This window comes from Copadichromis virginalis, linkage group LG8 (assembly GCF_057382275.1).
Source record: "Copadichromis virginalis isolate Kocher_CV1m ecotype Utaka linkage group LG8, C_Virginalis_male_GT1.1, whole genome shotgun sequence".
In the NCBI taxonomy this organism is placed as follows: domain Eukaryota; kingdom Metazoa; phylum Chordata; class Actinopteri; order Cichliformes; family Cichlidae; genus Copadichromis; species Copadichromis virginalis.
Genome location: NC_140625.1, coordinates 21,989,271 through 22,012,698, shown reverse-complemented (window position 1 = coordinate 22,012,698; position 23,428 = coordinate 21,989,271). Strand labels below are relative to the sequence as shown.

The following is a 23,428-nucleotide window of genomic DNA, read 5'->3' as shown; positions in this document are numbered from 1 at the left end:
AGCCCCATAGCATGATGTTTCCACCCCCATGCTTCACAGTAGGTATGGTGTTCTTGGGATGCAACTCAGTATTCTTCTTCCTCCAAACACGACGAGTTGAGTTTATACCAAAAAGTTCTACTTTGGTTTCATCTGACCACATGACATTCTCCCAATCCTCTGCTGTATCATCCATGTGCTCTCTGGCAAACTTCAGACGGGCCTGGACATGCACTGGCTTCAGCAGCGGAACAGGTCTGGCACTGCGGGATTTGATTCCCTGCCGTTGTAGTGTGTTACTGATGGTGACCTTTGTTACTTTGGTCCCAGCTCTCTGCAGGTCATTCACCAGGTCCCCCCGTGTGGTTCTGGGATCTTTGCTCACCGTTCTCATGATCATTTTGACCCCACGGGATGAGATCTTGCGTGGAGCCCCAGATCGAGGGAGATTATCAGTGGTCTTGTATGTCTTTCATTTTCTGATGATTGCTCCCACAGTTGATTTTTTCACACCAAGCTGCTTGCCTATTGTAGATTCACTCTTCCCAGTCTGGTGCAGGTCTACAATACTTTTCCTGGTGTCCTTCGAAAGCTCTTTGGTCTTGGCCATGGCGGAATTTGGAGTCTGACTGTTTGAGGCTGTGGACAGGTGTCTTTTATACAGATGATGAGTTCAAACAGGTGCCATTCATACAGGTAACGAGTGGGGGACAGAAAAGCTTCTCACAGAAGACGTTACAGGTCTGTGAGAGCCAGAGATTTTCCTTGTTTGAGGTGACCAAATACTTATTTTCCACCCTGATTTACGAATAAATTCTTTACAAATCCTACCATGTGAATTCATGGATTTTTTTTTCACATTCTGTCTCTCACAGTTGAAGTGTACCTCTGGTGCAAATTACTGACCTCTGTCATCATTTTAAGTGGGGGAACTTGCACAATCGGTGGCTGACTAAATACTTTTTTGCCCCACTGTATATGACCATTCCAGACTAACTGAAGTGGTCTGAATGTAAAATGACACAGCTCTTACTAGCTAAAAGCATCAGACTACATTATACATCTGACCTTATAAAGCTGATGCAACTCAAGTTTCTGTGAAGCATCACCTCAGTGCACACAATGAGACATACCAGACCTCAAATAATAATATTCAGCATCAAACGCAGCCAAATTTAAAAAGAAAATAGTCGTTCATTTGCATAAACATCAACATGTCTTATTGGTGGTGTAATAGTAATAGTTTAAAGCAAGATTTCAAATACTAGAAACTAGAAACTGGTTCAGTGTCCAACATCTTGCATACAAATTGTTTCTGTGAACACATCTTCAGAACACGGGGTGTCCTGGAGGACATGGCAGGAGCCGAAAACAAGCATGCCTTCAGATCAAGCTTGTGTAGTCATTAGTATGGGCGAGTATGATCCGAGCGAGGTGCTGTTGCAGGTGTTTGCTGTGTTTTCCCGACGAGCCCAGTTGGTGGTGAGATGCAGTCGGCTGGAGCGAGCACTGCTGCAGCAGAGATCACAGGTATTCTTCGGGGACCTGCCATGTGCTATTAAGGTAACGGGGAGAGCACCAGTCTGGGGGAAGGGGCCGAGGACCAGGCCTTTGTACTGCATTTCTGGAACACCTGTGGACTTCTGCGGCAGCTCCTCTGTCTGATTTCACCAAGGCTGACAATAATACACACTAAAGGAAGCGGTTGTTCTAAGTAGTGACTTAGAGCATACAAATGAGTCTCAATCTAGTACCAAATGTGCAAATAACTCTAAATAACAAAAGTAAAAATGGCTCAAAGGCAGTTTTCGTGTGAACAGAATAGCATTTAAGTTTTCATTACATTTTAGCCAGAAGAATTTATTATTTATACGCTCGAGCATTTCCATTTCCATCTTCACAGCACGTTGCCTTGACTGTTTTGTTTTTTGAAACCTGCTTCATTTACATCTGTTTACTAGTTTCCCAATCTTTGACTTTTCTTGGCAAGTTACTGCCACTTTTAAAATTAGAGAAAAATGAAAAGTCAGTGGGAGGAATTTGAACCGTGTTTACATGTACATACTTGTATACACATGGTGCAAAAACAAAGCCTCCTTCTAGCATTCCTAAATTCACTTCAAGAATAACACAAAAATTCTGAATGTATTTATCTCTCATAAATGTCTACGCTCAATATCTTCAGTTGATGGGTGTATGAGTGTTTTGTCCACAACTTGTAAAAACAGTAGGAAAGGGGTTGCTCTGGCAAACTGAAGATTAAAGTGCTAACTGTAAACTTCAAGGCCCCCCCATTTCAGATCTAGCCTTCAGCCTTTGTTGCCTGGACTTACCAATCTATTCCTTCCTCTAATTTCCTCCCTATTGAGTGCATTAAAGGGAATCAAAAAAGGCCAAAAGCAAACATATATGCGACAAAATACACTGATGTTATGAAATAACAGGAAATCAAAAAGTTATTTTTAAAAAATCTGCTTCGTCTGACCGCCTTTCCAATACACAAAGATATCTATCTTGAGTAGTATAATAATAGTGAACAAACAAAAAAAACCAAAACAAAACAGGAAGTCCTAATTTGAGAGGCCACTTCTATTGGTCAACATCCTTCACTCAAATTTAGTCTCAACCAAGTCTGTGTATAAATAAATGCACATTAAGTCAAAAGGGGAATATTAACAGTATAGTCATAATGCTGAGAGCGCTCATGTATATGTTGTTTCTTTATACAAGTGTCACCTTTGCAGTAATTTAAAGCCATGCTAGTTTCTCTCCACAGCTGTTATGCTGTGCGTGAGGAAGAAGGGCTCAATCTATTGTGCACATGCAGTACAGCAGCAGAGAAACATTTCTGAGTCTGGTAGAAGTGCAGCTAGTTTGAAACTGGCAACCCTCTGGAAACCTTGTGCAGATATGACTTATAACAAATAACTAAAGCCTTATCATATAAGGGAGTCTAATAATATTTCAAGCACTAGACAATTAGAGGAATTTTCATTGAAGTGAAATAGAAACCTTTAAGTATGCTATTAAAATATACTGTAATATAGTGGGATTTGGCTGAGGTAGTGAAATGCATTCGGTCTCTCAGTGGCATACACTGAGAAAGAAGACAATCAACTATACAGCATTTTATAACAATCAAATGACAGAGAGAGAAGCTTTGTCAGTGACATACAAAGCAGGGAAAACAGGATAATTAATTTCAAGTCCCTCACTAATAGGGTTTAATAAGAGGTTTAGGCATTTAGACAGAAGCCTGATGATTCTAATTTAGGGGCAAATTCAGACAGTGATCTTAGGATTGTGAAATACCAACAAAATCACCCTGTTTTCTTTGAGCCCAATTATATACAGCAGTCATTAGGCTTCATCAGCAGTTCGAAACATAAGATAACACTGTTGTAACTAACCTGAAATGAATACAACAGCAGTTAAGCTGGGAAACAGGAAAGGCCCGGGTCTTTCTCTCCATGCTAGAGCCACATTTTTACTCCCTCTGGAAATCAACAGGAAATGCCACTTGAGATATTACTGTATCACAATAGATAGGGCCCTTCCAGTAGGCAAGAAGGAAATACTGATGCTGTTTCTGACTACAGGAAGATTAACAATGCCGTGTTAAAAAGGGGGTAGCAGGAGAAACAGAACACGGTAAAAAATTGCGACGATGTACAACTGGGGAAGTGGACGGGTGTGTGGCATGAAGAGTGAAGTAAGGTGAAGGGAAGAACAATCTGAGAAAAGCACTTGTGCCAGTTTTGGATGCCAAGAGCTATAATACCTTTTGGCAGCGCTTACAACCATGTGCCCAGCTCCAACATAGGCCTTGGGGTGCAATCTAACGCAGGCTGATAACTCAGCATCCACTGCCTCTGTAGAGCCAAGTTATTCCTTTAATTGAAAATCATCTTCCCAATACAACAGGGAAAGAGCACAGCACAGCTCATTACAGGGCGCTGAGTAAAGCCTTGCACAGGGCTTCTCAACAGAGTGGTCTTTGCAACACCTCTGCAAAGCAAACCCTCCTGCCCTTTGCACATATGCCTCAGGAGCCTTTAAACGAATAATCAATGGAAGCACTTACAGGTTGTTTTTACAGCTTATCAAGGACAGTAACATCAAAAATCACTTGTTAAACAACTGTAAGAGATCACAGGATAGCAGTTATTCCATCCACTTAGCCACACTAAAGCAAAGACAGATGAAGTAAACTGGCACAATCCACAAAGTTGTTTTGTTTTTTGCACAACAAGCTATAGCTAATTGTTTCCTGCCCTGTGTTACATCTCTTGTGAAATGTATCCTGATGATGTATAATTACCTTCAAAGATTTGGAAAACGCTCTAACTGAATCATCAAGTTTATTTTCAAACCTCTTTGGCAGCAAAAAATGTGACTTCACCTCACTGACAAGCAAATGAAACAGTGCGTCACCAGATACTAGCCACTGCATCTGGGCCCGCAAACAGAGCACAAATATGCGTGACACGCAACAGGAAATGCCTACAACCTGTTCTTCACACTGTTATTTATAATCACCGGCATGAGGCTGTGCTCTGCTAAAACAGAAGTCAGAGCTCACATCAGCATAAAATCAATACAATGGGATTTCCAATAGATAATCAGAAAATCAGAACACACTAAACAACTGCTATTAACTCCTAACATCAAAACATCAACTACTCGTACAAAAAGCATTCCTGCAGAGGAGGAATATTCAAGAGGTGACTGGTGAATGAGCAGAAACTGCAGTCCTACATTCAGCTGTAGAAAGTAGAAATGCTGTACTTTAGTTCATGCGCGCTTCCGAAAATTCTATCTGCCAAATTGCTGGAAAAGATGAGCGCAATTAACTTCCAGCATAATCCACAGAACCACCAGCTCCACCCAAGGATCGGGTTTAGTCACCCAGCAGACCACTCTGCTCTGTGGTTGCAATACTTTCTAAATGAGCAGACACAGTGTACAAGTTTATTATTATTATTATCCGGTTGTTCAGTCTGACGTCACTAGCCGTGTCTGGGTCTAAACTCCGCTGCAGGTCCATATATCAAACGATCACTATGGCATTACTGAGAGTTGAAAAACTGTCTAAAGTCTTTCATCTTTAATAAAATGATCAGCGTTCTGCTCTACCAGGTGTAACAATTGAGTTTAACATCCAGGCATCCATGAAAACGGAATTTATGACATTTAACGGAGTTAGAAGTTAGCAGGGAGTTAGCTCGCTAGCTTCTATCTAAATACAATATAGCATGTCCTGACTGCGGGGTTTTGGAAACAAATTAAAACGTACAGCTCTGCTATCACTTCCAGCATAAATGAAGACAGAAAACTAAACAGCAGTGACGTTTGTAGGGTTACTGAAGTTGGGCTAGCTGGTATATAATGATGTGCTACGTGACCGCTAGCGACACAGCTATGTTAGCATAATATAAACAAGCTAACTTTTTTCCACTCGATAAAAGTTAACGTGAGTGTTCTCGGTGGTCAGGAACAAATGTAATCGCATGGCAGGATGCTGTAAAAGGACCAAACTTCAGCCAGGAGAACAACTGAGATAATCCATCCACAATACGAGGTTAGTCATTCATATACTGCTGCATGGGCTGGGCTGTAGTTACATCGTAAGGTTTTAAAAACTGAGCTTAAATAAATGATTAGCGGTAATAAAAGCCGAGGGAGGTCAACAGTGGTCGCTGACTGTTTTAGGAGCTTTTTGAGATCAAATAGAAGAAAATACATAACATTAAACATGTTAACAACACAAAAGCCATATTAAACGCAGACTACTTTAGACCCGGAAGTAGGATTCGTCGCGTCATCACTGAACAACCGGATTAAACAACCAGTGCTGAACAAAGTAAACCTACTTTCCAAATTCGAAAGTGTTGACTAAAATGCTCCAGATTATTTGTAAAGCTATTTGATGTACTGTATATGTGGATACGCTATAACAGGACGTCTAAAGCTTTGTTTTAAAAAAGATCATCATTAATTATGAAATTATGAACAGCTATGCTACTACGTTATTTAAATTATAAAAAGGGAGCAATTGAAGCAAAATCCGAACACAAATTCTTGTACTATGCATTGCGTATTTAAAATAGTTTGTTCTGTTGCCACATTTTCAAAACCCTGTTTTATCCACTTTCACTATCTCACTAGTTACATGGATGTTCAAAGGTGATGGCTTCACAAATGACTAAGCATGGTTGGTTTCATGAGTAGGGGAGGTATTTATAACATCACTCCAAAAAGCTTGCAGAAGCGTGGCTGTTATTTTTTTGGTCCACACACTGTATAAAGTAGAGATAAAATACAACATTTTGAGTGTTCACACATTTTACAATTACTCAGTGTGATGGATTTGACACTCGAGTTGTCGTTTTTGTCACTAAAACTTAACACTTAAAATCCTGTTGTCCTTCTGTGTGACTGACGACAGGTTCTGATTGCGCTTAGAATAAGAAGAATCACATCAATTATAGTGTATTTCTGTATTTCTGAAAAAGTCAGTAGCCTGAATATCCGAGTTCCCAGCCAGAGGTTTTCTGTGGAACACTACCTCCAGTTGGATTTCCCAATCAGATAGTTGAAGCTGCCCAAAGTATCCCAAGTTGACTGAACGTAAAGAGCAGTAAAACTGCAAAAACTTTTACTCTGTCCTGCTGCTGTTGTACATTTGTGAGTCGTAAAATAAGCCGCTGAGAAAGCGCTGACCAAGCTATGTATTAAAGTGCTGCAGCAGTGTTTTTAAGCACCAAAAAAGAAGCACTGCTCTGTTCTGCTAGGGATACCTGAATGGCTCTACCTTGCTAAGAACCATTCTCCAAATTTACTTCCAGAACATTCCAACTCGCAGGTGATGCCACTCCCAGGTGTCTGGAACGTGGCGTTAGCTCCAGAAGAAAAACTTCTCCAGATCCACCTTGGTTGCTTCCACCCCCCCGCTGCCTCGTCAGCCAGACAGGAGGAGCATCTGCAGCTATAGTGAAGCACTCGGCCTATTCAACACTGAAACCTTTTCACAATTAGCAAGAGGCAGAGAAGAAACGCTAGCCCCACTAGTGAGAGCAGCAGTGGCTCCTATTATCCTTACAGCATGAACAATGCGCTACTTGTATAATCCAGCTCCGAAAAACAAGACTCTGCAAAAGGGTTATTAACGGAAATGTTATCAATCAGAGTTTCGATGATAGCTCAGACAGTGTGGGGGGCATTACATAACAGCAGCTTTTTGGATGGCTGCTGAGGAAATAAACTGGTTGGTTGTTCTTTGCTACAAAATGGCACTATTAAGCTTTCATAAAGAAAATGAAAAGAAGCCCAATGACGCACTTTCTTTGGTCAGATGAGATAAAGATAGAATTTTTCTGATCAGATGGAGTTGGTTTGAACCTAGCGTGGGCTGCCACAGCCGATGAATGGTCCTAACAAAGCACAGAGGTAGAAATGTGATGATACTGGGCTGGCTGAGTGCAAAAGGTAAGAGCACTATGGATGTTGGATAAATATACTAGCTGACATAATAATGCCCAGTCTCCGGGAGCCTGACAGAAGAGGAATATTCCAGCAAAGCACAGTCCTACAACCAGACAACTCCCTTAGTTCAGTAAAGGACAGCTGAAGAAAAAAAAAAAAAACTGTCTTTGAAGAATGACAGAACTCCTCTCTAACTTGTATAACACTGGTATCCACCATGCAGCAGAGGTGGATGCAGTCTATCATCAAAAAATAAAGGTAAACATATAAAAAATAGACAATATAAAAGATCTGAAACTCTGTGATGAAAGGTTTATTCGGTTTTGCTGCACGTGGCTCAACACGCTCGCACGTCAAAAGCTGGCTGAAAAGTGGCCATGAACAAGAACAGGGAGACGTAGGAATAAAGAAAGATAAAACCACACGAAAAGTACAGACAGTGGCTGCGCTGGATACTTTCATTGTTTTTAACTCTCATCTGACTTCAGCACTTTGTGTGTTAAACTTTGTTCATCTTCAAAGTGCTGCAGTTGGCTGAGGAACCAAGCAAGAGAAGCCCATTGACCCGTTTCTTGCTCCAGTCTGCAAAGCTCTGTATAGACTCTGGACCAACTCGTAACCACGTTCAACTCATAAGACAGCATGAAAAGCTCGGTGCACAATAGACTGCTGCAACTGGTGTTTCCCAAAGTAGACGATGCACGACGATGTCTGTGCAATCAATGTAGTTCTTATCAATTATTGCCAAATCCGTTTTACATCACCATTCATTAAAGTTATTGCCTATCATGTTAAACGAGGTGGTCTTTGTTTTGAGTAAAATCACCTCCCTACACTAATAATCACAGTGGGAATATGTAATAAAACCACAACTATTAGAAAACCATTACAAATAAGGCAGTAAACCTCACTAAGGCTCACCATTAATGTTTTTTGTCACTTTGGTTACGAGCTACTAACATCTGCGTCTAAGGTTTTACTTCAAATACACTCAGCCGCATTTAAAATCTAGCAATTTTATTAGATTAGCCTTTCTTTCAAGCAAACTCGAGAATAAGCAGCACAATTGTTTTGTGAAAACGAGGTTTAATGTCTGGGAATAAAAAGTAGAGGAAAGAACTGGAAGTAAATGCAAGACTGTCAGCTCAGTTTGTGTTGAGTATTCTTAACATCTGACCACTCTAGCCCAGGCTTTATCCTGCCAGAATGTAGAGCTCGCAGTTGAGCCGAGGATGTGCCAGCCTACCAGTGGGTGAGCTGACACTCAATGACCTGTCTGTTTCAGAGGGTCAAGCATGGGCTAAAAGGATCAGCTCCCTGAGAGAACTCACTTGCCTGCATCTCAAAAGACAGTGTTTATCTTAAGCTTCTAAGTTAACCACATACAACATACAAGCTGTTCAAGTCTCATAAGCTAAAGCACATTCTCCACTTAACATATTTATCTTACCTAAATAACTTCCTCAGAGTGAAGTCTTTGAGTGATTACAGTGTATTGGCTTTGAGACTTGTAATCCCAGACGCTGGGATTCATTCATGGTGAAAATCACAATGCTCAGCATCTCCGATGCTATCGTGGTTATAAAAAATGTTAGCATTAATGTCAGCTGCAGTTCATATTAATGTTGCATTTGTCACCTTTAAAACGTCCCGCGGGTGGTTTTGCAGGCTTCTAATGGAGGTGTCAGGCATTGATTGTGGTTGCAAACGGGCTGGGGTTTGCAGCAAAAGAGCCTTTCTGTATGGCTGGCATTTGATGAAATGGTCTTTTGTGTGTGTGCATGTGTGCACCCGTGTGTGTGTGTGTCTGGCTAAATACTTGATAAAGCCAGAACCTCGCAGCTCAGATGCTGGCGGGCCCTGGAGGCAGTTTGAGATTTCAGTGAGTGGCAGCTCTACTCTGTGATCAACCTTTAGGGAGTTAGATGAAGTTGTCTCACTGCTGTACCTGACAACTCTGTCTCCTTTTGTTTAAAAAATGAAACAAGACGAATGAATCAAAGTGTCATTTGGCCATCGCATCATTCACCTGAATTTCACAATTTAAAGTCCTTCTCCTGGCACTGATTAAACCCCTAAAGATCTCTCGCTCTTTACCAAAATTACATATTTACAACACAATAAAATCAAATGCTCAAATGTGGATGTCAGCTAAAATAGTACACGTGCTCTATCATACTGCGTTATTACAATTTTTACTCTAAGGTTGTGCTTTACACAATAACAGAGCTCTAACACCCAGAGTAAAGTGAGCTGTCGACCATCTTTGCGGTAGAACAAAGTGATGTGAAATTGATTGTACTGCATTTGCATCCATTTCTGTAAGTATTTGATTAACCAAATGAAGCACTTTGAGGATACAGCTAGACAGACGTATATGTAAGCAGTTCGTATATCCTGAGTCAATGATCAAAAAAGCAGCATAAGAAAGACGGCAATGTTTTTCAGTATTTTAACACTGTTTCACTTTATAAAAAAGATGCTCATTGTATGTTAAGGCTTCTGTCTTGTCCACAGCACAGGCTAAGCTAAAAGTCTAACCCAGTAGCCCACAGACTGGTTGCTCAGCATGTTTTTGCGATGCCACCTGATGACAGTCCCCAGCTAACATGTCCACAATGTTCTGAAAAGCTCCATGTAGGCTCTGAATAGGACCTAGAGTATGCAAAGCCATGCCGGTCCACCTATATGCTAATTATTCTTGATCTTGTTAATGTCAGCCACTCTTGCTGATGGATTATTAAATGTGAATAATCATTAAACAAATATTCTGTGTAAGACAAGAGTAATAAATAAGGAACACATTTAAAAATAGCACTGAAATAAGTATACATATGTATATTATATATCATATATACTCCAAATACTTCATTTCTGAAAATATTTAAAGTTAATTTAAGTTCGTCAAGAAAAAAAATAAAGGTTTCAATATGTAAAATAAAACGTGAATAATAGGATTGAATGAAAATCAATGAAAAACTGATTAGTCTTAAGAAAATGCCATTTTAAATATTAATATCTATTAAGAAACTCAAACTAAATAGTGGTATTAAAATGACCTGCCAAAGCATTTACAGTCAAAATATTTCCCATTAGCTGGTTACTAAATATCCTTGTGGAAATCCCTGACAATCCTTTGAATTGATTTCTTATACAGTTAATAACTGAGGCAAATAAATGCTTTATACATTATGTTCTATATTAATTTTAGCCAAGTGAATTTAAATGATGTAATAACAAATGTCCACATCAGTAACCTTTGTTTCAAACAGATGTGTTACACACCATTAACCATCTGTCAAGCTAGCCAAAGCAGCACAGCAGGACTCCTTTCAGACAATGCACATGCTGCTTGGCGTGTCCACAATCAATCCTAAGTGTGGTGGAGAACCTGTTTATGTAACCAAGCCGAAGGATGAATCCAGACATGTTCAGCAGCGAGCGTTTGCACGTCTTCGCTGCCTCTGAACGGTTGCCATAAAGTCAAGGCAGAGTGAAACCATAAACCATTTTCAGACATCGAATAATTCACTATTCTGGCTTAATCGGTATGTTAAAGCTTAGGCATAGGTCACTTCTCCTTTAATGATCCTTGTGGCTTTAATTGGGTCATAACCACGAAATACACGGAACAAGTAATCACGCAAAAACATGAACCATGGAAATTTGTTACATGCAATGCATGCCGTCAGAGTTTTACTACCACAGTCACTATATTATGATAGTGACTTAGACAAAAAGAGAGGTTACATCCTATATGCAATTATAGGAAACCATCTATAAACAATGAGATTTAGTAAACTGTAGCTTAAAGAAGAAAACTAGCCTAAAATCTAAAGTTTATCCATTTTCTTAACAGATTATCCATCCTAGGGCTGCGGGAGCATTTCCCAGCTGTTATGGGGCAAGAACCAGGAAAAAATCCTGGACAGGTCACCAATCCAGCACAGGGACATAACCACACCTACAGCCAACTGACCATCACCAATTAACCCAACAAGACTGTCTTTTGACAAGCTTGTGAGCTGTATTTTGATGCACTGATACATAATGAACTTCAACAAAGAGCATGAAAGTCCTTTTCAGGCTCATTTAGCCAAAATCCACTTTACAGTCATTAATGAAGCATGTGACTTGTCAGAGACTCTGCCTTCATCTTCACCCTAAAGTAGTATTTTATACACATTTAATTTATACTACAACAGTAGGGCAAAAATCAAATCAAATCAATCAATTTCTATAGCACAAAATAATACAACAAAGTTGACCAAAGTCAAAGGAGCTTGCAAAGAAAAGCGTCTGGACTTCTTTAAGTTGCTTGAAGACGTTTCACCTCTCATCCGAGAAGCTTCTTCAGTTCTAAGGTCAAATGGTGGAGAGTCCCAGATATAAACCTAGTGGGAGTTTCCCCCCACAGAGGGACAAAAGGACCCCCTGATGATCCTCTAATCGCCTGAGCCAAGGTGTGAAACTGGGTGTGGGTCCCAATCAGCCAGAGTTTCGGGTATGTTCATTGTGAAACCTGGCCCCACCTTATCATGCGAATTCCTGAGGTCAGATGGCCCAGGATGTGAGTGGGCGTTAAGGCGTCTGGGAAGGGATCTCAAAACTGGATTATAGATGGCAGAGAGTTGGTGTCGTAAACCCCCGCCTCTGTTCAAAGATGGTCACTCACAGTGGACATAGATGGCTTCTTTCACTCCTCTTTCAAACCATCTGTCCTCTCTGTCCAAAATGTGAACATTGGCATCCTCGAAAGAGTGTCCTTTATCCTTAAGATGCAGATGGACTGCTGAGTCTTGTCCTGTGGAGGTGGCTCTTCTGTGTTGTGCCATGCGCTTGTGAAGTGGCTGTTTGGTCTCTCCAATGTAGAGGTCTGAGCATTCCTCGCTGCACTGTACAGCATACACCACATTGTTAAGTTTGTGTTTTGGCGTTTTGTCTTTTGGGTGAACCAGTTTCTGTCTGAGCGTGTTGCTGGGTCTGAAATACACTGGGATGTCATGCTTGGAGAAAACTCTCCTGAGTTTCTCTGATACACCGGCTACATAGGGGATGACAATGTTGTTGCGTCTGTCCTTCTTATCCTCCCTCGCTGGTGTCTGGTCTTCTTTTCTGTGCCTCTTTGCTGACTTTAAGAACGCCCATTTAGGATAGCCGCACGTTTTGAGTGCTTCCTTTACATGTGTGTGTTCCTTCTTTTTTCCTTCAGGCTTAGAGGGAACATGTTCTGCCCGGTGGTGTAGGGTTCTAATTACTCCAAGTTTGTGTTCCAAAGGGTGATGGGAGTCAAAGAGGAGGTACTGGTCCGTGTGTGTGGGCTTCCGGTAAACTTCGATGTTGAGTTTGCCGTTCTCTTCAATGTGCACAGCGCAGTCCAGGAAAGGCAAACAGTCGTCCTTTGTGTCTTCCCTGGTGAACTTGATGTTTTTATCCACAGCGTTAATGTGCGCAGTGAAGGATTCCACTTCTTGTGTCTTGATTTTGACCCAGGTGTCGTCCACATATCTGTACCAGTGGCTGGGTACTCTCCCTTTGAAAGAGCCAAGAGCCTTCCTTTCCACTTCCTCCATGTAAAGGTTGGCTACAATAGGTGACACGGGGGAGCCCATGGCACAGCCATGTTTTTGTCTGTAGAAGCCTTCGTTGTACTTGAAATATGTAGTGGTGAGGCAGAGGTCTAACAGTGTGCAGATCTGATCAGGTGTGAAGTTGGTCCTGTCCTCCAAGGAGCTGTCTTCTTGTAGTCGTTTTCTGACAGTCTCCACGGCCTCCGTGGTGGGTATGCAAGTGAAAAGAGAGACTACATCAAAGGACACCATGGTTTCATCTGGATCCAGGGTAAGTTTCTGGACCTTGTCGGTGAAGTCGGTGGAGTTCTTGATGTGGTGTGGGGTGTTCCCCACGAGAGGCGCGAGGATGGTAGCAAGGTGTTTAGCAATCTTGTAAGTGGCTGAGTTTATGTTACTGACTATGGGTCTGAGTGGGACAGCTTCCTTGTGGATCTTAGGAAGTCCATAGATGCAGGGTATGGCATCCCCTGGGTAAAGGCGGTGATATGTAAGGTGGTCAATAATTTCACAGTTTCACACCTTGGCTCAGGCGATTAGAGGATCATCAGGGGGTCCTTTTGTCCCTCTGTGGGGGGTTACTCCCACTAGGTTTATATCTGGGACTCTCCACCATTTGACCTTAGAACTGAAGAAGCTTCTCGGATGAGAGGTGAAACGTCTTCAAGCAACTTAAAGAAGTCCAGACGCTTTTCTTTGCAAGCTCCTTTGACTACGATGACCTGGATGACTGAGAACCTTCACAGACAAAGTTGACCAAAGTGCTTCACAGTTGGTCAGAGCAATAGCATAAGACAGAATAAAAAAGAAACAGTTAAAAGGAGGGCAGGAAACAATATGACAATTGTTTGAAACCAAAAAAAACATAAGCTAAATGAAAGATGATCAGTGATTATGCTCTTCCAGCAACTTAATGTCTTTTGCACTCTCCGACATGCATGAAAAGTTATTCAAACTCTTTGACACTTAAATGTTAGTTAGACTTAGTTAATCCAGGATTCTAATCACTTGTGGAGACCGTGAGCATGGAGCCTGTCTGAACGACACGTGTAGTTGCTGTATTACCAGTGGAATGCACTAGTGCCTGTGCAGACAAGACACTACGGAAAAAAGGTGATGTAAATGCACAGGGAAGTCTGTGTGAAGCCTCACTGAAACTCTAACACAGGAGTAACTTTTGAGGAAATGTGACCAGGGCACCCATATATGAAAGGAACACAATTTTCCTAAGTGTTTACATAGATACAAATACAGATAGGCCATTTAAATGTGATGTTCCACAAATGTAACTTTCCTATCACCAATGGCATTCAAAATTTTCAGCAACCATGGGTGTGTTCATACATTTAGCTAAAGGAAGTTTGTTTTTATCTTACTGAAAACGGACATATCTACCAATGTTTATGAAACACTTTCCGATGACTACAGCTCTAAGCTAGACGTCTTTGCGTCCTTGGATAACAAAGTAACATTTGACAAACAGGTATATGTAACAGGCATCGTGATGATTTGTGAGCATCTGTTTTCTCCAGAGGTTCCAGAACAAGTCAATACAGTTTGAACCACACTGGCAAATGGCAATATGACAGGATGCTGATGATTTCTGACTCATCACATTCATACACTCGTTTCATTTTCACCACAGGAACTCCAAGACTTGCAGGAAAGTTCAAACGTGTTAATCAGTACAAATAGAAGTTGAAAAACGTTTTTAATTTGAAAAAATTCAGATGTGTGTAAATCCAAGGTTAACGTTACCCAACCTCACTTTTTCTCCTCCGCTCAACTGGGCCGTCCCAAAGACAGCAACACTTAAAACAAGACGTCGAAGCGCTCTAGCTTTGTCTCGCTGGTGAGCCAAGATGGAATAGCGTGGAACCACTTAGCTATGCACTGATTGAATAGGCCAGCTGTCATTTGTCTTATCCACCATCTCACAGCAAGCCACTGGGGGCTGTACTATTAGAACTGCCTCACCAGGCAGCATGAGCCATAGTTAATATATAATTCCCTTTCAGAATGAACAATAGCAAAGTCGTACTGACCTCCAAAGAGAAACCAAGAGGATGATGGGCAAAGATTTGGCTATGTAACATCATCTAATTAATACTAAGGAAATATAGAGTCAATGAACAATACACCTTCTTTTTTGGGGGGGGGTGGGAGGGGTCAAAAAGCTTCGCATACTACAAAAAGCCAAATAACAGAAACCTACTGGGAGAAACGCTTTACCTAAACCAGATATGAATCATCAGTGTGATCTAACTGGCAGCCTCAAGCTTTGCAGACATCCAGGTAGAGTTGGCTCGCAGAAAGAGGAAGATGTTCTGTTTACAGATCTGTAGGGCAGCTCAATAAATGCAGTACAGCTGTATTAAATGGGGAGAAAAACTTCAGCAGGATGAAGTCCCAGGTGGAGGCTGTATTCTGCATTCCGCATGCAGACGAAAACAAATAATCCGAAAGCACGATGCACAAACTCATAAAATTGGAATTAATGGTGTTAGCTTAGTATTCAGTCTCCAGGTGACTGCTCGAGAGAGTTAGTTGCACACTCCTCAGAGTCAGCACAAATAAAAAAAAAAACTAAAAAAAAACACTTGTTAGCATACAACCCAACACGCAGACACATTGGTCATGCTGCCAAATGGATAGGTGAGACATAAAGAAGGCATCACACTGCCAAATGAACTTCTACGGTTCAATGTATAGATGGTTTACCACAAAGAACTTTCCTCTTTAGAAAAGGTGAGAACAACGTTTCTTAAATGGAATGTAAATGACTGCAACGGCTAAAAACAGGAGGATTTTTTTATATATATTTCACACCAAATAGCCGCAGCGAGGGCTACGCAAGCAGAGTAAAATATGAGAAGTGAATTTTAAAACATATGGTTGCTATTCATGAAGCAACCCAAACTAGCCTTTAATTGAGGCCATATTTGTCCTACTGCTTGCATGACAATTCGTATACAACAACTGCATCTCTATTTTCTGCCACAAGCGTGTTACTTGTCACTAACCTATTCTAAATAAAAGCAATCTAAGGCTGTCAATCTTCCACGAAACAGTTCAGCTATACCAGTCATACCCCCCACCAGAGCTTAAATTTAGAACTCGGCGGCTTATGTGTCCACTTGTCCTTTTCTGTAAGCGTGCAATCTAACCTGCAGGAATCAGCACTTCCTTTTCCACCAAACCTACAGCTGAGTAATTGCAGTTCACATGCATTTGTTTCTGCTTCGTTTTCTGAACTGCTCTTAAGTTAGATTAAGAGTTAATTTACAAAAAGAGAAGCATCAACACGTGGAAAACATTTCTCAGGAAAGCGCATGCTTTCATACACCATTTGCGCTGAATTCTCAAAAGTGATGTGTGAATCCAGTAAATAGTCCTCCATAGTGTTCCCTGGTTAACTTTCTAGAACCGCAACCCTCTGAAGTCTCTCTTAAGGAACAGAAACATCCACGATGAAACAGAATTAATGAGACAACCCTTGAAATTAGCATCAAAAAGTATTTCCGGTTAATTCATCACAGAAATGGGAGACAGCTAAACAACCTTTCCCTAGGGCCATGTTAAATCATTTTCGAGATGCCACCAGAATAACTAGGCTTCAGAACTCCTCATCCCTTTAATTTATGCTGGGCTGGTTGGCATTTGACAAGGAAAGCACTGTGTACTGAAAATTAGCTCAGGGTCAAATGAGATATAAATGTAAGTGATTGACCTTTCTCCTCTTTTAAGTATGAGCATGGGTCAAAACATAACTCTACTACTTCTTTTTATTTCACTCCATCATAAAAAACCCCAACCCAAAACAAAACACAAAACTAGTCTAATCAGCTGAGTGACGTCTAGGCAAGTTTGCAGCATTCTGCAAATGCCGCTGAAGCTGAAAACATTGTTTAAAGAAGGAAGTTAATCTAATGCCTCGGGGCAATCGTTATCTTTACAAGAAACAGAAAAAGCTATGTACTCTGCTGCCTGTAGTGAGACAGGGGGAATTCTAGAGGCGTTATTAACATAAAGCCAAGGTGCTTACACACAGTACAACCAGGTCCAATCAAAAAGGAGTTTTGCCCCAAATTATGTCCATATACAAGTGGAGAAAAGATTTAAGACTAGAAACACAGTTATACTCTGCAATAGCCTTGAGCCTCTGGTCATTTTTTTTTTTTAGACTTTTCATTTTTAAGTGGTCTTGAGCAACAAGGTTTTTCTTTGGACATTAGCTGCTTTTTAACACACTTTCAGTCCAGTCCTTACATCTGACCATTGTCAGAGGATTTCTTTCTTTCTTTTTTGTCTTTAAACCGCTTAACAGTGACCTGTGAATCATTCAAGCATAAAAAATCCTAATTCAAGAGATGAACCAGTGTTGTGTCTGCACATAACAGACAAAAGAACCAATCTTAAACAGTATCTTTAGGCAATTTGTCAAAAGCAACACATAATTTGCTCCAGTTTTTTTTCGGTTGAATCTATGAACAATGTTGAAGATAATACATTATGACAGGCAGGTATTCCCCAAGAGCTATTAGTCTACGTTGTGTGGAGTGTCCTTAAAACATCTGAGGAAACTGGACGAGGGGAGAATAAGAAAACACTGGTGGTTTTGTCCTTTTCATAGAATCCGTTTGATTATGAAGGCTATCAGATTTTGATCCACTATAGCTTCATTTTTCATTCTTCAACGTCTTGCTAATGCAGGAAAAGCATGCCTGGATAGAAAAAACACAACATGCACACTGGCAGTGATGGATTGGCCTCCCCAAAGCCAGAATGTCAACATTATTGCAGCATGGGGGTCATCTGTATATGTATATGTATATCATCCCTAGTGTTTCCATGGATGCACTATGTTTGCACTATTGTAAAATGTTATATTTTACAATATGTGAAGTTACGACTTCTGCTTAGCAAGATGCGATTTGCACAGCATTACTGAAGCTTCTGACACCTAATTCTTTCATAGAAAAGTTTTTTTTCGTCACTGTTCTTTGTGATAATGACCTGTAGTGTTGGCATTTATTACCATGAGATCAGAGAATTATGGTAGAATTAAGGTAGAATTATGGTAACCGTAGCAGAGATGAGAGCAGAAACTGTTCTGAACACAGGTTGAAGCACAGCTGAAGATGAGGTTGCTCTGCTGCATGCTGAGATGGATGCAATGGAGTCAAAGAATAAAACTTAAAAGGATAAACTCCTTCACTCTGAGGCCACTAACCTTGCCACAGGAAATTGAGCCACACCTCCCTTTTTTATTTCCAGATGGGTCCATTAGTCAACTGAAGGTCAGGTGACGAGAAATCAAAGTTTTGTTTGGCAGGTTAGTACAATGTGAATACTCAAAAGAAAGAAATCACAGGAAGTGAAGGCACTCAGTCATTAACATACATTATGGCTTACAAAGCTGCTCCCTGCTCACTATATTAGTTACATATGTTTAGCAGGAACTCTTAAGTGCACAATCCTTTTAGGAGGACATGTTAGTGCCCTCAAACAGTAACCTGGAACCTCTGCAAGCAAACATTCACCTTATTAACAAGAGATCAGCTGTATAATTCGAACCACATAAAGGCGTAGTCTAACTTTATCTTGGTAAATTAACATTTTAAAGACTCACTTTTGAATTTCCTGTAATGTAATGTCTTAACAATGTTACCTATAAAGAGTCCACTTTATCTAAATGATAAAAAGACATCAAAAGTTAGTGTTTGCAGTATATAAATCATTTTCATGTATAGTCATGAAGAACGATTCACCTTTCTACTAATGGTCTTAATATCCCGAGCATTAGATTTGTTGTACAATCATTTTTTCAGTTTTTAAAAACACCTTCACATCCAGTTTGGTGTGGGTGTAGCTGCTGCTGCTGCTGACAGACTCTGGAGGAACAAGCACATTGAAATATGCCACTTCAGATGTGTTCACACTATAAGCCTCAACCCTAACGCAAATCATCTGTTTCCCTTTGTTGACAATAATAATGGACCAATCCTGTAAAGCTACTGATGTAGCATTTTTTTCATCACCAAAGTAACACTTGTTACCAAGAAGACGATAAGAGCGTGCTGCCCAAACAACTGACCAGCTGATCCTGAGACTAGAGCCATACTGCTATAAAATTTAAGAAACCCACACATTATCATTACCCAACACGGATATATTACTAATATATTACTAAGTTTTACATGCAACAAAAACGGCTGGTTTACTAAAAAGCTCCTCTGGTTTTGTTCCAGGTTTGAAGTGCTTCGCTTTCCACGCAGTGAAGCATAACGATGAGCAGAAAGCTATGCAATATGACACCGAAAAACAAAAACAAATGAGAAAAACAAAGATTTATTTTGTTTCTGGTTATTATTGACACAAATCTAACATGGCTTTATACAAAGACTTGCTTGCATAAATACTGTAACGTGAATCGACCAGTATGAGGACAAAAACATGCGTAATCACTGCTATGCTCTATGCAAGAAGACAGTGCCATTCATTATTAATGCTTTTGTGGGAAGACAAAAGGAGACACTTTTCCCACATACACAAACAAAGCAGTGAGACCATTATGAGAGTAGTAAATGGTGTGAGAGAAAAAAAAAGTTTTGCTGAAACAGAAATAGGTCCTCAGTGAGCGCTGCTAGCATAAGGTGTCTCACCGACTGCTCATTAGTGCTACTTGGTCAACACATAAAGTATTAAAAGTGCAATGGCTGTGCACCCAACCAATACTGTGCAGCAGTGAGGTGGCAGCTGCTTCTCTTTTTACTAATGACTCATCCACTCTTGCATTCACTGAACCCTGAGAGAATTTTCTCCATGGCTTTTGAAGAATCTCAACTTTCAAGAACCGTTGCATATTTGTGACTAAACAGACAAGCATTAGCATCAGAACTGTAAACTTGTCACACTTCAAACGGACCAAAAAAATAGTGCTTTCACGTAACTGGCTGAACTCATCCATCAGTCAGCTTCAGTAACCCTCATACAGCTGCAAGCCCTCAGTCCCACTAATGGACATAGCCAAAAGTAATTCAGTATGTTGTGGGACATTAAAAATAACAAACTGGGGCACTGGTTTGGCTCACTAGGCAAGCCCAGGCAGCCCAAATGCAAGGCCCAGGTTCAAAATCGCCCCCAAGGACATTTACAACGCAACTTCCCCCTGGTTTTCTTCCAGCTTCCCCATCTTCTCTCCACTGTCCTTACAAATAAAGGCTAAAATGAAAGATTTCTAAAGAAAAAATCTGTCCTGTGGCACAATGAGCAACTTTAATCCATCAAAACTCAACAAGTCATGCAACTCTTTTCTTATATTCTGTGCATTACAGATTTCATCTTACCTCAACTTCCTCATGGTGGTTTTTTATTTTTATTGTTCCCTGTTCCATCCCACAGTCAAGTGGAATTACCAAAGAAATTTCAAAGCACTTCTTTTTTTATATTGCACACCTGGATAGGTATTATTCAAATGTATCTAAAGCCAAAAAGTAAACATGTGAAAAGATGTGGTTTGTGCCATTAGTGTCATTTTTAAAGGCTGCATATTAGTGCCTAAAGCATGGTAAACCTGGTAAACAAAGACAAAAAACATATCAGTAATATAATTCTAACATCTCCTGGATGTATCTGATCAAGCCTTTTTCCTACAGGAAAACATAGCAAACGCAGCCCTTGTAGCAGTTTCCCTTTAAAGCTAAGTTTTTCTGCATATCATTCATAGTTACAGTTACTTTTTGCGACGAGGTTCGATACTGTTGAGTAAATCCCCCCTAAAGGAGATGGTGGAAGCTAAACGGCACAATGCTCTTCAGCCAGGTTTCAAACTCTTAGATGAGCTGACAATAAGCAACTAACAGCGAAGGCTTTCCCTGGTACAGAAGACGAAAACACAAAAGCAAGCATCAAACTTCACAGTTACAAGTCCAGCGTAGCCTGAAACTAGCTAGTTAGTTTGTAGCGGAGGCCCCATAACACAGGAAACACCGCCGTACTAGGCGCGCCTCTAACAATTCCCAATCCACACACACGCGCACACACACACACAGTCCTCTTCCTCACAAAAGACAGACAATCCTTGTTTTGCATTTCATGCAAACCAGCTGGCACATTCCCCACTCGTAACATTTGCATTCCACTAGCTTTTGGCAAATTTGACCACGAGATCCCGCGTACAACCCCACGGATGGGAAAAACTCAGCCGTTCGCTTTCTAATCACAAATCTTCCCTAACTTGTTCAATCTGAGAGCAGAGAGCTAGGGCGAGCTAGCGATGGAGCATGCAAGTTTTCTTACGTACCAACTCCATACTTTTCCTTTTTAGTGGGCACCCAGCGAGACATTCTCAGTGTCGAGGCTTCCTCGAGTTGTCGCTCTGCCTGTTAAAAAAGGTCCAGACGTGACCTCTTGTTATTAATGTAGACTTCTTTTTTTCAGTTTTCTCTGAGCTTTGGGGAGATACTCCGAGCAGCCATTTTCCACCAGTGACAGGACGCTCCGCAAGGGGGAGGAAGGGAACACAACTTTTTCACCCTGCAGGCGTCCTGTGAAACTCGCGGCGCTGGTCGTGCTGTGACGGACGCTGCTACATGACTACTGAGCTGCATGAATGATTAGATGATTGCAGGTTAATCTGCAAGGGCGTAGAGGTATTATTATATCATAAAGTAGTTATAATTCAAGGTTGATGTTAATTTATTTTTTGTTATTTTGTTTCAATATCCACATTACGTGGCTACAACGTTTATGTTAATATAAAAAATTTGCTAATTGTATAATGCAACATTATAAAAAGCCATCTGAAGACTACTATATGCAAATGTTATAAGAAAATCAACTTTACCAACAGGGGACTGAATTAATAAATGCGATGATAACTACAGAAGACTAAACTTAATAATAATATCACTAATAGTGATAGTAACATCCATTTGTGTCAGGTTTAAATAAGTGCTTCATGTGCTTTAGAGAGTCACTGAAAATAATAGAATAAACGCACAAATTAAACATGCTGCAGTCCTAACGTTTAATAGTTGACTGTAGCATTGGGAGACTTTTTTATTTTTATTTTGACCTTAGAGTGCATGGTGTTGAGGTAAAACACGTTCACAAATACACACACTATATTCATCTGATTGACTCGACCGCAGGTTTAAAATACATGCGGTCAGCGTTGGTTTCCTTCCTTGTTTGCGCTTAATGCTAAAGGCGACCGTGAGATTTCTGAGTAGCAATGCGCCGAATTAAGCAATAGAAGTGGCCTCTTAACCTCCTAAGACCCGAACTCTTCCACTGCATGCATTTTTAATTTGTCTTTGATATTTGGTCACATTGGGGCCCGATGAATGTAAAAACAAAGAATTACCAGATTTATTTATTTATTTTTACCTTATTTTTGTTATTAATAAAAAATAAGAGCCACATATGAGGATATTCATTTAAAATTGTGATAGAACAGTAGCAGTATAATGTCCTCATAAGTGGATACCAGGCCCTTGTAGAGCAAAATTCAGTATTTTGGTGTAAATAACCCAAAATGTGACGTCCCCATATGTGGACGCCAGGTCCTAGGAGGTTAAAGCTGAGGGTGCTAAACAGATGATACAGAAGTGATGAGTCTGCTTCACACGCTCGAATCTGCTCAGCTTTATTTATCTTTTCTGCACAACTGATGCATCCTACTCTTAGATGCACAAGTCTCCCAACTTATGATGACCCTCCCACGGTTCACTATCCCACAAACACTTTTCTCCATCCCCTTTGCTTTCTCCCTCCTCTTCAGGTTGTCATATTAAAGTCGTGCCAGCAGAGGGGGCTGCCGCTTTCAGACTTCTTCGCCTATGAAAAAAGTTGCCTTTCGTCTATCTGGTCAAATTCTGTCTTTTACTCAGTTGAGTTTTTCCATTTGTTTTCGTGTTATCTCCCAGGCTGAGCAGACAAAATTATGCAAATTGCTTCAAATCATTGCATTTTCATTCTACATGCGGCTTCTCAGCTTAAAAACGTTCCCTCAAAGCAGGCCATTGCAAATGATAGACATGACATCTCTGTCTTATCTTTGTCTTTTTTTTTATACATTTGGAAAATGTAATTCCACCCAGTGATACTGAGTTGTTTTGAAAGCCATGTAGGGACTGGTAATCCACCGAGAACAGTGAAATTCATTAAATGTCAAAGTGGGTGCCAGTTTTCTTTTCTTTTTCTGTTTTTTGTTGTTGGAAGAAGTTGCATCTTTGCAGATCTGTGTTTAAAGATTAAAGATGCCCCTGAATAAAATCTGAAGCAAAATCTTTCTCCCAGCAAGTTTTCCCAACTTGTAAATATTCTTCTCTTGTGCATTGCGTGAGATCATGTGGGTCACAGTTACTTACCCAAGAAACACTGGGCCA

General features: G+C 40.5%; 1 protein-coding gene across 2 annotated transcripts in view; it reads right to left on the bottom strand.

Annotated features, from left to right (window-relative positions):
- The window catches only part of dock1 (dedicator of cytokinesis 1), a 199,328-nt gene extending 177,801 nt beyond the window's left edge, over positions 1-21,527 (bottom strand). For both annotated transcript variants that reach the window (XM_085466543.1, XM_085466544.1), the window contains exon 1: positions 21,340-21,527. In XM_085466543.1, coding sequence (XP_085322669.1) covers positions 21,340-21,382 — 43 coding nt within the window. In that variant the 5' untranslated portion in view covers positions 21,383-21,527. The remainder of the gene's footprint in view (positions 1-21,339) is intronic.
- Between the last annotated feature and the right edge of the window lie 1,901 nt (positions 21,528-23,428).